Here is a 13,373-nt window from a genome sequence, read left to right on the forward strand (position 1 = left end):
GGAAGAGTGGCATTTTAAACCATTTCACTGTCCAAACTATTATAGGAATATAAATTATAATACTGAATGTAAATTAGAAGAGAAAATAAATTTGCACCCAGAAAAAAAAGTACTTTATAATAGAGATTATAGGAAAACATGCAATTGTTTGCTTATGTGTATTTATTTTATTAACATTATTGTGTACCAGGCACTGCACTAGACTCTTAGAATAAATAATACATAAACCTTGCCATCAAGCATTTAGGTTCTAGCAGAAAATGGGTTTCTAAAATGCTCCAATTAGGGAATTCCCTGGGCGTCTAGTGGTTAGGACTCTGAGCTTCCACTGTTGGGGGCAGGGGGTGGGTTCAATCCCTGGTGGGGGAACTAAGATTCCCACAAGCCATGAGGTTGGGAAAAAAATTAATTAAATGCTTCAATTAAAAAAAATTTTTTATATATACCAAAAAAGGAAGCAGTGCAAATGTTAGTTAGAAATAATAAAAATATGACCATCCGACTTGAGGAAGAGAACAATAGCTACAGTGTTGAATCTCCCTGTGTAATTGTAAGTGTCCCATGACCACCACCCTCCCAACCAGGTAATCACTATTCTGAATTTTGTGCTCGGGATTCCCTTTTATTTTTTTGATAATTTTTTGTCGCTTTTATAGGCTTATCTTTTTACCCCATTGGTATCCTTAAACAATATACAAATTTAGTTTTGCTTATTTTTAAACCTTGTTTAAAAATCATAATGTATGTGTTCTTCCTCCACTTGTTTGTTCCATAGTTTCTGAAATTAACCCATGTTGATACTGGAAACGGTTCATTCATATTGGCTGCTGTATTCAAGTGTATGAGTAGAGCATAATTTATTAATCCATTCGCTGTCAATGAACATTTGGGAAATTCTAATTTCTTTTATACATAATATGGCTTTGAATGTTCCTGTACCTGTTCCCCCAGGCACATGTGCTAGGGATCTTCTGTGTGACATTATATGCCTAGGAGCGGAACTCTGGGGCATATGTTAAGAGAATGATCAGCTTCAGAAGATAACCCAAATTTGTTTTCCAAAGTTTTGGTAACAATATACATAGTCCCCAGCAGTTTATGAGAATTCTCTACTCCACATTCTCACCAACACTTGGTACTTTTATATTATTAATGAAATCAAGCACATTTTCAATCAATGTTCATTGGCCATTGAGTTTCCTCTTTTGTGAAGGGCCTGTTAAAAACTTTTGCCCATTTTTCTATTGGGTGGTTTTTTTCTTATTGATTTGAAGGAGTTATTCACGTATTCCTGAAAACAGCTTTGTGAATACATAAATGGTGCGAATATCTTTGCCAAATTGGTGGCTAGATTTTAAACTTTCTTTGAGGGGGTCTTCTGGTGAAAAGGGGCCCTTAATTTTTGTGGGGTTGAAATTTTTAACTTTCCTTTTATGCTTTATTTTGTGTCTTGTTTAGGCAATAATTTCTACTTGGAGTTCATATGATTTGTTCCCTAGAATTTTAAAAGACTGTTTTCCCTTTATATTTGAATGCTTAATCCATACAAAATAGGTATGCATCATGTGAGGTAGGGAGCCAGTTTCATTTCATGCAATTGTTGAATCAATTGTTAAGCATCTTTAGTGAAAATTCCACCCTATTTACATTGATCTGTGATACTGATATATATTATTTACGTATGTCTGGTTCTGCTCTGGGTTCTCTATTTTCTCCCAATGGTCTATCCCTGGCCCAGTATCATGATGTCCTAATTACCTTAAATTTATATTAATAGCTTACAGGAGAAATCGCTCCCTACTCCATCATGTCATTGTTTCACTTTGTTTCCTAGCTATTCTTGACCCTTGTTCTTCCATATTAATTTTAAAATAAGCTTGTCAATTCCATGAAAAACCTTGTAGTAATTCTGGTTGGAATTTTATTGAATATAGAGATCAGTTTGGTGAGAACTATTATCTCTAAGATAATCTAGTTTGCCTATGGCGACTAAGTTATAGCTCTCCATTTATTTAGTTTTTGTAATCCCCTTAAGTTTTTTTTAAAGTCTTTATTAATCCCAGTCAATAATTTTTTTTAAGTCTTTATTGAATTTGGTAATATTGCTTCTGTTTTATGTTTTGGTTTTTTGGCCGCGAGGCATGTGGGATCTTAGCTCCCCAGCCAGGGATCAATCCCGCACCCCTTGCATTGGAAGGCGAAGTCTTAACCACTGGACCGCCAGGGAAGTCCCAATAGGTTTTATAATTATTTTCCATGGAGATTTTTACAAATTTTTATGAGATTTATTTATAAGCCCTTTATAAACTTTGCTATTTAATTATAAATTTTTATAAATTATAATTTCTCCTAATTTTTGATTGAGAAATCCAATTGATTTTAGAGTGCTGATCTTCTATCCAGCGATCTTGTTAATTTAAATAATTTGTCTTTAAGTGTTTTGCGAGGTTGGCTAAGTGGACAATTGCATCCTCTTTGAATAATAACAGTCTTGTTGTTTTCCATTCTACTCCTCACACCTCTTGCTGTCTTTTTTTCTTATTCTACTACACTGGCCAGAATTTCCAAAATAACTAAAAAAATGGTATTAGGCAACCTTACCTTGTACTGATTTTAAAGAGAATGCTTCCTGTGTTTCACCAAGAAGTCTGTTTGCTGTAGGTTTTACTCTTTAGCAAGGTAAAGAACTTCCTCCTACTTCTCATGGGACAGCGGTGTGTATGTGCACACCTGTGTGTGCATAAGATTGGATGTTATTTTTTCTCAAAGAATTTGCATCAACTCAGAATATCATATAATTTTTCTCCTGTAATCTGATTGTGTGGGGAATTACATTAATAGCTTTTGCCCAAATCCTTTTAAAACTTGTTGCATTATTTTGAATGTTATTTTTTCTCAAAGAATTTGCATCAACTCAGAATATCATATAATTTTTCTCCTGTAATCTGATTGTGTGGGGAATTACATTAATAGCTTTTGCCCAAATCCTTTTAAAACTTGTTGCATTCTTTTGAATGTTGCAGCTTGAGCCTAATATTGTTTGTGAGATTCATCCATATTGTTACCTGTCACTCTAAGTTATTCCACAACTAATTTAATTTACTCTAGTTTAGATGGACATTTGAATTGTTTCCAATTTGGGGCTATTACCGACAATGCTGCCCTGAACATTCTTGAAAATGTCTCTCTTTTGTGAGTCATTCTAAGGTATCCTCATCTTAAACAATAGTAGAAGATTTGCCAAACAATTGTCAAAATTAGTTCTACTACCTTTTGAGAGTTATGAAAGTTCCCCTTGCTTCACAACTTTGCCAACACTTAGTACTGTAAGCCTTTTATTTTTGTTCTTAAACAATCAATCTGGTGTGAGCAATACTGTTTCTTCATGGTTTTACTCTGTTTCACTTATTGTTGAGGAGATTGGATATATTTTTGTAGGTTCCTCATCTGAATTCCCACTTTTCAACTCTTTGCCTATGTTTCTAGTGGATAGTATGTCTTTCATTAAATTGATTTTAGGGCATATTTATATTTTTGGGGTACTCATACTTTGTCAACTCTATGACGTGTGAAATCATCACTACAGTCAAGATAATGAACATACCCACCACTCCCAAAAGTTTCCTTATGCCTCTTTGTCAGTCAGTCCTGCCTCATCACCAGGCAACCACTGATCTGCTTTCTGTCACTATACATTAGTTTGCATTTATGAGAATTTAAAGTAAGTTGAACCGTACAAAGGTATTCTTTATTTTGTCTGGCTTCTTTCACTCAACATAATATTTCTGAGATTCATCCTTGTTGCTGTGTATAAGAACGATCCATTTCTTTTTATCTCTGAGTAGTATTCCACTGGGTAGATAAGGTACAACTTATTTACCCATTCACCTATTAATAGACATCAGGGTTATTTCTCCTACGAACATTTACATACAAGTCTTTGTGTGAATATACATTTTTACTTACCTCAGATAAATACTTAGGAGTGGAATAGCCAGGTCACATGATAAGTATAGATATAAATTTTTAAAAGTATTTAAATATTTTCTAAAGTGGTTGGATATTTTACATTCTCACCAGCAGTAAATGAGAGTTCTAGGTGTTCCTCGCTTTTGACAACACTTGATGCGGTCAGATTTTGACATTTTAGTCAGTGTAGTGAGTATATAGTGAGTGATAATATCTCCCTGAGATTTTAATTTGTATTTCCCTAAAGATTAATGATGCTGAGCATCTGTTCATGTCATAGTTCGCCACCCATACGTCTTCTTTGGTGAAGTGTCTGTTCAGATTGTTTGCCCATTTAAAAAATTGGGCTGTTGACAGTGTTACTGAATTGTAAGACCATTTTATGTATTCTAGATGCAAATCTTTTGTTAGGTATGTTTTGCAAATATTTTTTTCCAACTCTGTAGCTTGCCTTTTCAGTTTTCTTTTAACATTCTGAAGAGCAAAAGTTTTTAATTTTGATGAAATGCAGTTTACACTATTTAAAGAAATCTCTGCCAAACCTGATGTCACTAAGATCCTTTCTTGTGCCTTATTCTATTAATTTGTGGGTTTAGCTATTACATTTAGATTTATGATTCATCTCAAGTAAATTTTTATATGAGGTATGAGGCAAGGGTTGAGGATCATTCTTTGCCTATAGCTATCCAATTATTCCAGCATCACTTGTTGAAAGGATCATCCTTTCCTGCTTGAATTGCCTTGGCACCTTTGTCAGAAATCAATTCATCATATATGACCCAAAGGGTCTACTTCTTGGCTTTCTATTCTATTCCATCAATCTATACGTTTATCCATATGCCAATATCACTTTATCTTGACTACTGTGCCTTTAAAGGAAGTGCTGAATTCAGGTTGTGTGAGTGCTTTCTCCAGCTTGTTCTTTTTCAAAATTGTTTTAACTATTCAAGGTCCATGAATTTCCATATACATTGTAGAGGAGCTTGTTGATTAAAAAAAAAAAAACCTGCTGGGATTTTGATTGGGATTGTATTGTATCTATAAATCAATTTAGAGATAACTGACAGATTAGTAACATGCATCTTCTGAATCACGAACACAGTATGTTTCTCCATCTAGTTAAGTCTTCGGTTTCTCTCAGCAGTGTTTTGTATGGTTTTGTACATTTTCTGTCAAATTTATCCATAACCATTTCATATTTTTATGTTATCGCAACTGGAGTTTTTTAAAATTTCAATTTTTGATTGTTCATTGTTAGTACATAGAAATGCATTATTTTGATCTTTGTAACCTTGCTAAATTCACTTATTAATTCTAGTAGTTTTTTTGTAGATTCCTTAGAATTTCCTATATAAATGATCATGGTTATCTGGGAATAAAAACAGTTCTACTTTTTCCTTTCTAATCTGGATGCCATTTCTTTCTTTTTCTTGCATATTATATTGGCTAGGACCTAAAAAACAATGTCTAGTGGAAGTGATAAGAACAGAGAGTCTTGTCGCATTTTCTGATCCTAGACTTAAAACATTTAGGCTTTCACTATCCAATGTACTAACGGTTATGTTTTGTAGGTGCCCATTATAAGTTTTAGAAGGTTTCCTTCTATTCCCAGTTTGCTGAGAGCTTTTATCGTAAATGTATACTGGACTTTCTCAAATGCTTTTTCTACATCTATCTGCCCCCTGGCTCCAACGTTTTACATTTTTCCCACATGCAAAATACATTCATCCTCATCCAAGGCCTCAAAAAATCTCATTCTATAACGGCATCTGCTTGAAGTCAGGATCTCATTACTTAAATCAGGTTTAGGTGCAGTTGAGGCTCCTTGAATAAGTCTATCTTGATTGGAAGACCCAGGAACTGAAGAGACAAGTTATCTGACCCCACAGCCAACATACCATGATGGGACATAGGATAACCACTAAAGACTCTCCCCTTGGGTCATGGATTTATCTATTCCCACTGGAAATGTGTGATGGTTCCTAGGCACAGAAATTCAGACATGTATTTTATTAGAGTAAATGTCTGGGTTACCAAAATATCAGTTTTCTAGCTGAATGGCCAAATGCTGGCATGTTACAGGTAATAGAACTGGACAGACTTGAAGCATGGCTCAGAGGGAACTCAGGCAACAAGGAAACCAGTAACGGAATCAAAGCCCACTGCAAAGATAACTCAATGCTGTGCCCTCAGAATGAGCGGCTAGAACAACCTTTGTAACTCCTTTCTATCTCAAGTCTGGATTGTTCCTAGAAATAAGGTGCACTGGGATGAAGTAGATAGAAAATTAGTTAAGGGTAAGAGTTCAATTATGGTAGTTTTCTGATAAGGACCCTCTTTTTTGTTAGCTTCACGATCAATGAAAGTTCAGGTTACAAAATCTACATATAAAAATCAGTAGGATTTCTATACACTAACAACGAATTATCTGTGAGAGTAAAAAGAAAATGATGCCATTTACAATATCACTAAAAGCAATAAAATATTTAGGGATAAATGTAACCAGGGGGGTGAAAAATCTCTACACTGAAAACTACAAGACACTGATGAAATAAATCAAAGAACATACAAATAAATGGAAAGAAACTTCATGCTCATGGATTGGGAGAATTAATATTGTTAAAATGTCCATACTACTCAAAGCCATCTATACAGTCAATATAATCCCTATCAAGATTCCAGCGGCACTTTTTACAGAAGTAGAAAAACAATCCTAAAACTTATATGGAGCCACAAAGTCCCCCAAAAACCAAAGCAATCCTGAGAAAGAAGAATAAAGCTGGAGGAATCATACTTCCTGATTTCAAACTATATTATAAACCTATAGAGTCAAAACAGTATGGTGCTAGCATTAAAAACAGAGACCTAGACCAATGGAACAGAATCAAGAATATGGTCAACTAATATTTGACATGGTAGCCAAGAATACTCAATGGAGAAAAGACAGTCTCTTCAATAAATGGTGATGGGAAAATTGAACAGTCACATATAAAAGAATGAAACTAGACCCCTATCTTACACCACTCATAAAATTAACCCAGAATGGATGAGGGACTTAAATGTAAGACAGGAAACCATAAAACTAGATGAAAACATAGGGAAAAAGCTTCTTGACATGGGTCTTGACAATGATTTTTTTTTTGGATATGACACCTAAAGCACAAGTAACAAAATAAAAAATAAACAATTTGGGACTGCATCAAACTAAAAAACTTCTGCACAGCAAAAGAAATAATCAACAAAATGAAAAGGCAACCTACAGAATGGGAGAAAATATATGGAAATCATATATGTGATAAGGGGTTAATATCCAAAATACATAGTGATCTCATAAAACTCAATAGCAAAACCCCAAATAATCCAATTAAAAAATGGGCAGATGATATGAGTAGACATTTTTCCAAAGAAGATGTTCAAACGGCCAACAGGTACATGAAAAGGTGCTCAACATCATTAATCCCTGGGAAAATACAAATCAAAACCACAATGAGAGATCACCTCCCACTTGTTAGAATGGGTTGCCACTGAAAAGACAAGAGGTAACAAGTGTTGTCAAGGATGTGGAAAAAAAGGAACTCTTGTGCACTTGTTGGTGGGAATGTAAATTGGTGCAGCCGGTATGTAAAACAATACACAGGTTTCTCAAAAAATTAAAAATGGAACTACCATATGATTCCACTTTTGGGTATTTATCCAAAGGAATCAAAACACTATCTTGAAAAGATATATGCATCCCATGTTCGTTGAAGCGTTATTTACAATAGCCAAGACATGAAAGCAACCTAAAAGTCCATTAATGGATGAATGGATAAAGAAGATGTCGTATATTTATCCAATGGAATATGATCCAGCCATAAAAAAGAAGGCAATCTTGCCATTTGAGACAACATGGATGGACCTGGAGGGCATTATGCTAAGTGAAACAAGTCAGATAGACAAAGACAAATACTGTATGATCTCATATATGTGGAATCTTAAAAAACAACAACAACAACAATAATAAAAAACTCTTGGATACAGAAAACAGATTGGTGGTTGCCTGAGGCAGGGGGTAGAGGTGGGACCAAAATGGGTGAAGGTGATCAAAAGGTACAAACTTCCAGTTATAAGATAAGTAAGTCCTGGGGACGTAATGTACAGCACAGTGACTGTAGTTAACAACACTGTATTGTATATTTGAAAGCTGCTAAGAGACTAAATCTTAAAAGTTCCCATGATACGAAAAAAATTATGACGGGCATTCCCTGGAGGTCCAATGGTTAGGAATCCATGCTTTCACTGCCGCAAGCTGTGTTGCACAGCCAAAAGGAAAAAGAAAAAAACTGTGTAACTTCACGTGATGATGGGTATTAAGTAACTAGGCATATTGTGGTGATGATTTTGCAATATACACATGTATCAAATCCATCATTATGCTGTACACCTGAAACTAATACGATGTTATACGGCGATTATATCTCAATTTGACCAAAAAAAAGGATAAAGGATAAAGGAAAGCCACCAAGCATAGGAATCACAGAAAGATTCAAAATTATTTCATATGCTTCTCCTAAAACTAACTAAGGGTACATCGTTCCATACATACTTTATTGCTTACCTATACTTACTGATCCTGCCTTTTTACTACAACCTCTTTGACTTTTTAAACTAGGCTCTTAATAGTCCAGAAAATAAACTGTATTGAAAACAGTAATAGACAAGCATGGAACAAAAACCCTTCAGGGAGCACGTCTTTTAATTTTTACAAAGTGACTCTGGTCAACCCCACCTTCTTCCACTCCTCCATCTGGCCACAATCACAAATCTCCATTTCTGGAAAAAAGCACTGTAGCAACAAAGAAAGCCCTAATAGCCACAAAGCCAGCCTCCCTTCCAAGTGAATAACAGAATCCCTTGGTGGGGGGAAGGGGGTGCCAAATAGTGATCTTGTTGGGCCCAAAGTTATGCCATGGAAACCCAGTCCTAAGAAGAACCTTAAGTACACTCCTTCTACTGAAAATATGAGCCTCCAGACCAGCTCTGAACACGCTGAAGGCTCTTGTGCTGTCGTGAGGTTTGCGACGCAAGATCTTGCTGCTTGGCAACAAGCGTGGTGCTCAACTTCTAAACAGCAAAATAAAACATGATTGGTTCCCCATGGGCAATATAATAGCACCAGTTAACCGCTTACAGTTCAAATAGAGCGGCAAAGTAATTCACGAACTGTGTAGTCCGTTCCTAGCATAGGCATGAACTCATTGATGGAGTAGTTTAATTTCTTCTCTGATACTGCTAACAAACTGACAGTTTAACATCTGCTTCCCACTCTATAAAAACACTTTGTATTTTAATGACAATGTGCACATTTAGTTGTTTGTTTTCAGAAGCAACTCCTGGACTGGGGGGAATGACAGAAGAGGAAGGGGGTGGGGCAGAAATCGACCACGTATACTCAGTTCATGGAGATGACTTTTATACGCCAGGGGTTTAAAAGTAAAGAGTTCAAAATAACACATTTGTTAACACATGGTTTCTGTGGATAGCTAACCATAATTTTTTTCCTGGCCTGCATTCCCAAGTTGGTTTCATAGAAGGCTTTATTGTAGTCCCAGAGCATTGTTTTGCATTAATTTCTATGACAAGGCACCCAAAACACATGGTGCTGAGAGTAACAAAACAGAGTTAGGGAAACAGTCATGACTTGGCACAAAGTGTGACAAGCTGTAAAAAAGGGAATGTTTCAATATCTGAAGTGGTGTTGATTTCCTATGAACAACCTTTTCTCTTCTAAACAGTATCATATTCTTTTCAAGCACATTTAGAACGCAAGTCAAGCTGTGTTTTATTTTTGATTATAATAAACACAGTCAGTTTACTGTAACAAAGACATAGTAGTGGTGATCAGTTGAAAGCCAAAGTACGACACCATGAGCTGGACGGGGGGTGAAGTCGGGGAGCCTGGGGGGGGGCGGGCGGGTAGTCAACTGATAAAATAAAAGACCAGCCGTCTGGAAAGTTCGCTTAAAAGAACATAAAAAGGCAGTGTTTTCTTATGAGACTAACACAGAATGCCAAAATATCTGGCTGGGCTCTTTTTTGTTGTCACTTACGGCAATTTGTAACTAAAAATAGTAAATCCTTCAAAATACTGGGCTCTCATATTTCTTTTTTTAATCCCTATAATAAAATACAAAAATTTTGTACACTGCTTTAAATTGTAATACTCTTTCTTGTATAAGACTCTTCTACATTGTACGTATATTTATTAAAGAACTACTCAAATTGTTTTCTCCAAAACAATCATTAAAAAATGTTTATAATTACGCATGCATTTAGATTATGGATAAAGGTGAAATGAAGAGTTCACAGTAAACAGTTACAAATAAAGTTTATAAAACTTTCATGATTAAGTTCCTGGATTCAAATTTATTAAGAAATAATGTAAATCCCCTTACCATTTCTTGCACTAATGATTTTTCAAACTCAAGCTCACATAGTAATTTGTCTCTGCCATTGATTAGCTGAAAGAGAGGAATATTACATTTTGATTAAAGGTAAGGAAACACTCAAGAGTCCTCCTCAGTGAAATCTAGTGAAACATTTTGATTCTAAATGTGAGGAAAATGGATCCCAATATGATCAAAGCAAAAATTAAATGTCCATAGATTACCATGTAATAATGATATACTACTATATAATTATTTTTATTATATAAGCAAGCAAAACATACATAAAAATGCCAATTTATTTACAACCTTTCTCACCCTACCCCCCAAGAAATGTGACTCAATGTCTAATAAAGCAAGTCCTACTCTATCAAAAAGAGCAATTTTGCTTTACTCATTATATGAACATTTCTCTTATTTTAGGTTTTGGTGCTATATTTATATGCATATCAAGCCATATATCATAACAACTGAAAACAGCCATCAAAGCATATACTGCTGGGCCTTTGTACCAACTTGACTTGCTTCAGTATTTTATTTTTTATAAATTTATTTTACTTTATTTATTTTTGGCTGTGTTGGGTCTTCACTGCTGCGCACGTGCTTTCTCTAGTTGCGGTGAGCGGGGGCTACTCTTCGTTGCAGTGCGTGGGCTTCTCACTGTGGTGGCTTCTCTTGTTGCGGAGAACAGGGTGCATGGGCTTCAGTAGTTGCAGTACGCAGGCTCAGTAGTTGTGGCTCACGGGCTCTAGAGCACAGGCTCAGTAGTTGTGGCGCACGGGCTTAGTTGCTCCGTGGCATGTGGGATCTTCCTGGACCAGGGCTCGAACCTGTGTCCTCTGCATTGGCAGGCGGATTCTCAAACACTGCGCCACCAGGGAAGCCCCACCTCAGTATTCTAAATGATCATTTGCAATTTGCATGTAGTATATACACTGACAAAATTCAACCCTTGGTTTTGACATCCATTCAATTCAATTAATTCATATATTCATTAATTTAATAAACATGTATGGAACACCTTTCAGATGCCAGACATTTTGTTCGGCTGTGGAGGTAGGGAAATGAAGTTAAACAGATCCCTTCCCTGGAGCACCTACAGTATGCTAGGAGAGCAATGTGAACAAAATAACTGTAACACATAAGAAAAAAGGTTAATAAGTCAAATCTTCAGGTAGTCGAAAAGCATAAAATTCCACATAACCTGGCAACCGTAACTATAACAAGTTCTGCTATACCCGGTGTCAATGGCACAGAAGGGCCATTTGACAACGGTCTTGAAGGATCTGCAGAAGTTCAACAAGTTGGAGGAAGAGAAAATGGCAATAAAAACAGCAAAGTAACCACAGAGAAGCCTGGAGTAATGGAGGAACTGGAAAAAGTTTGGTGTTTGTGGACCCAGGGTGCATAGAGACAGGAATGGCAGGAAATGAAGGGAGACAGAGATTCAGGGTGATATTATGAGGGGGCTTGTTCTCCTCAATTAGGAGTGGAGGGCAGACTGGTGTAAAGTGCAGAATAGGGGTTGGTTCAAATCAGAGCTCTGCTGCTTACTAGCTGTGTGGGTAAATTAATTCTATGCTTCAGGTCTTCGTTGTCTCATCTATAAAACTAGGATAATAAAACCTACTTTGAAGAGTTCTTCTGAAAAGAATTTGAGACAGCAAATGTGAAAGTGCTTAGCTGCTCCCGGCACATAAAAATCACCCAGAACATTTTGAGGTAGCCTGATTTTACACTGAAGGTTTTAGCATGTAAGATTAGGGTATTAATAACCATAGCAGGGGTGTGGAAGCTAGATTTGAAGGGGATGAGAGTGGAGACAGGAAAATGAAGTAGGAATCTATGGAAATGATGGGGCCTCAACTAAGTCTGTGACAATGTTGTTGCAGAGAAAGGGGATGGGGGTAAATTTTGGAAGGAATGTCTACAGACCTAATGACCAGCTAGATATAAGGTATGAAGGAGAGAGTAGATAGGAATTCCCTGGACTCCATGCTTTCACTGCCGAGGGCCAGAGTTCAATCCCTGGTTGAGGAACTAAGATCCCACAAGCCATGCCATGCGGCGTGGCCAGAAAAAACAAAAAGGAGAAAGTAGAGGAGGACCCTAGATTTGTCACTTGGTCCTCTGGGATAGATGCCAATGTCATTCATTTAAGTGGGGAACACAGCCAAGTCCAGATTTGAGGAGTAATGAGTTCAAGATCTGACACTGAATTTGATGAAAATGTAAAGCATTTTTTTTTTTTAGCAAATATTTTTGAGAGCTAACATAAAGGTAATAAAGGATTGACACAGTTCTTGACCTCCAGGGAGCAAATAGTCCCAGGTATGCGGGGGCACAGAGGAAGCCCCTAATTACCATAGGGGACAGAAGGAGACTGTCAAAGAAGTCTTCCCAGTGCATGTAACATGGAAATTGAGGGTGAGGACAGAGTTAATATTACAGATGTGGTGTTCAGGGAAAACATGAAGCAGGGGGAAGGTTCAGAAGTCATTTGTAATCAGATGTGCCAGTTATGGGAGAGTCTGAAGTCAGCCAGAGAGAAAACAAAGACCAAGGATAAAGAGAATTCCCAAGAATGGCATTCAAGTGAAAGATGGAGGAGGAGGAACCATTGACAGATATTGCTTGGGAAGGTGTGAGGAAGTGAGCAAAACATCAGAAGCAAGCACTGCTGCAGAGGGCATCTCTGACATGGGGCATAGTCCTGCCACAGAGAGTAGAAGATTCAAGAAGGAATGAGACTGAAAAGGATTGAGGGCAAGATGAACCTCATGGTGACCTTACCAACAGGAAAAACTAGCAACAGGTGTGTGAAGAAGGGGCTAGTAGATACAGGTTTCTTTTAGTTGATATTTGAAGAAGAGTGAATGGTAATTACTTCAGGGGTGATCAGGGTCAAGGGACACCACCCAGAATGATGGCTTGGCTATATCTGTAGGCCAGAGGGAAATGCTTAAAGGCATGTGAGAG

At 36.7% G+C, this 13,373-nt stretch overlaps 1 protein-coding gene across 2 annotated transcripts in view; it reads right to left on the reverse strand.

The window, feature by feature from the left end:
- Window positions 1-13,373, reverse strand: part of LOC307182462 (uncharacterized protein C10orf67, mitochondrial) — a gene marked incomplete at its 3' end in the record, with an annotated part of 116,479 nt that overhangs the window by 39,106 nt on the left and 64,000 nt on the right. For both annotated transcript variants that reach the window (XM_079913767.1, XM_079913766.1), the window contains exon 8: window positions 10,404-10,469. In XM_079913767.1, coding sequence (XP_079769893.1) covers window positions 10,404-10,469 — 66 coding nt within the window. The remainder of the gene's footprint in view (window positions 1-10,403; window positions 10,470-13,373) is intronic.

Source organism: Stenella coeruleoalba, assembly GCF_951394435.1.
Source record: "Stenella coeruleoalba genome assembly, chromosome: 2".
NCBI classification, from domain to species: Eukaryota; Metazoa; Chordata; class Mammalia; order Artiodactyla; family Delphinidae; genus Stenella; species Stenella coeruleoalba.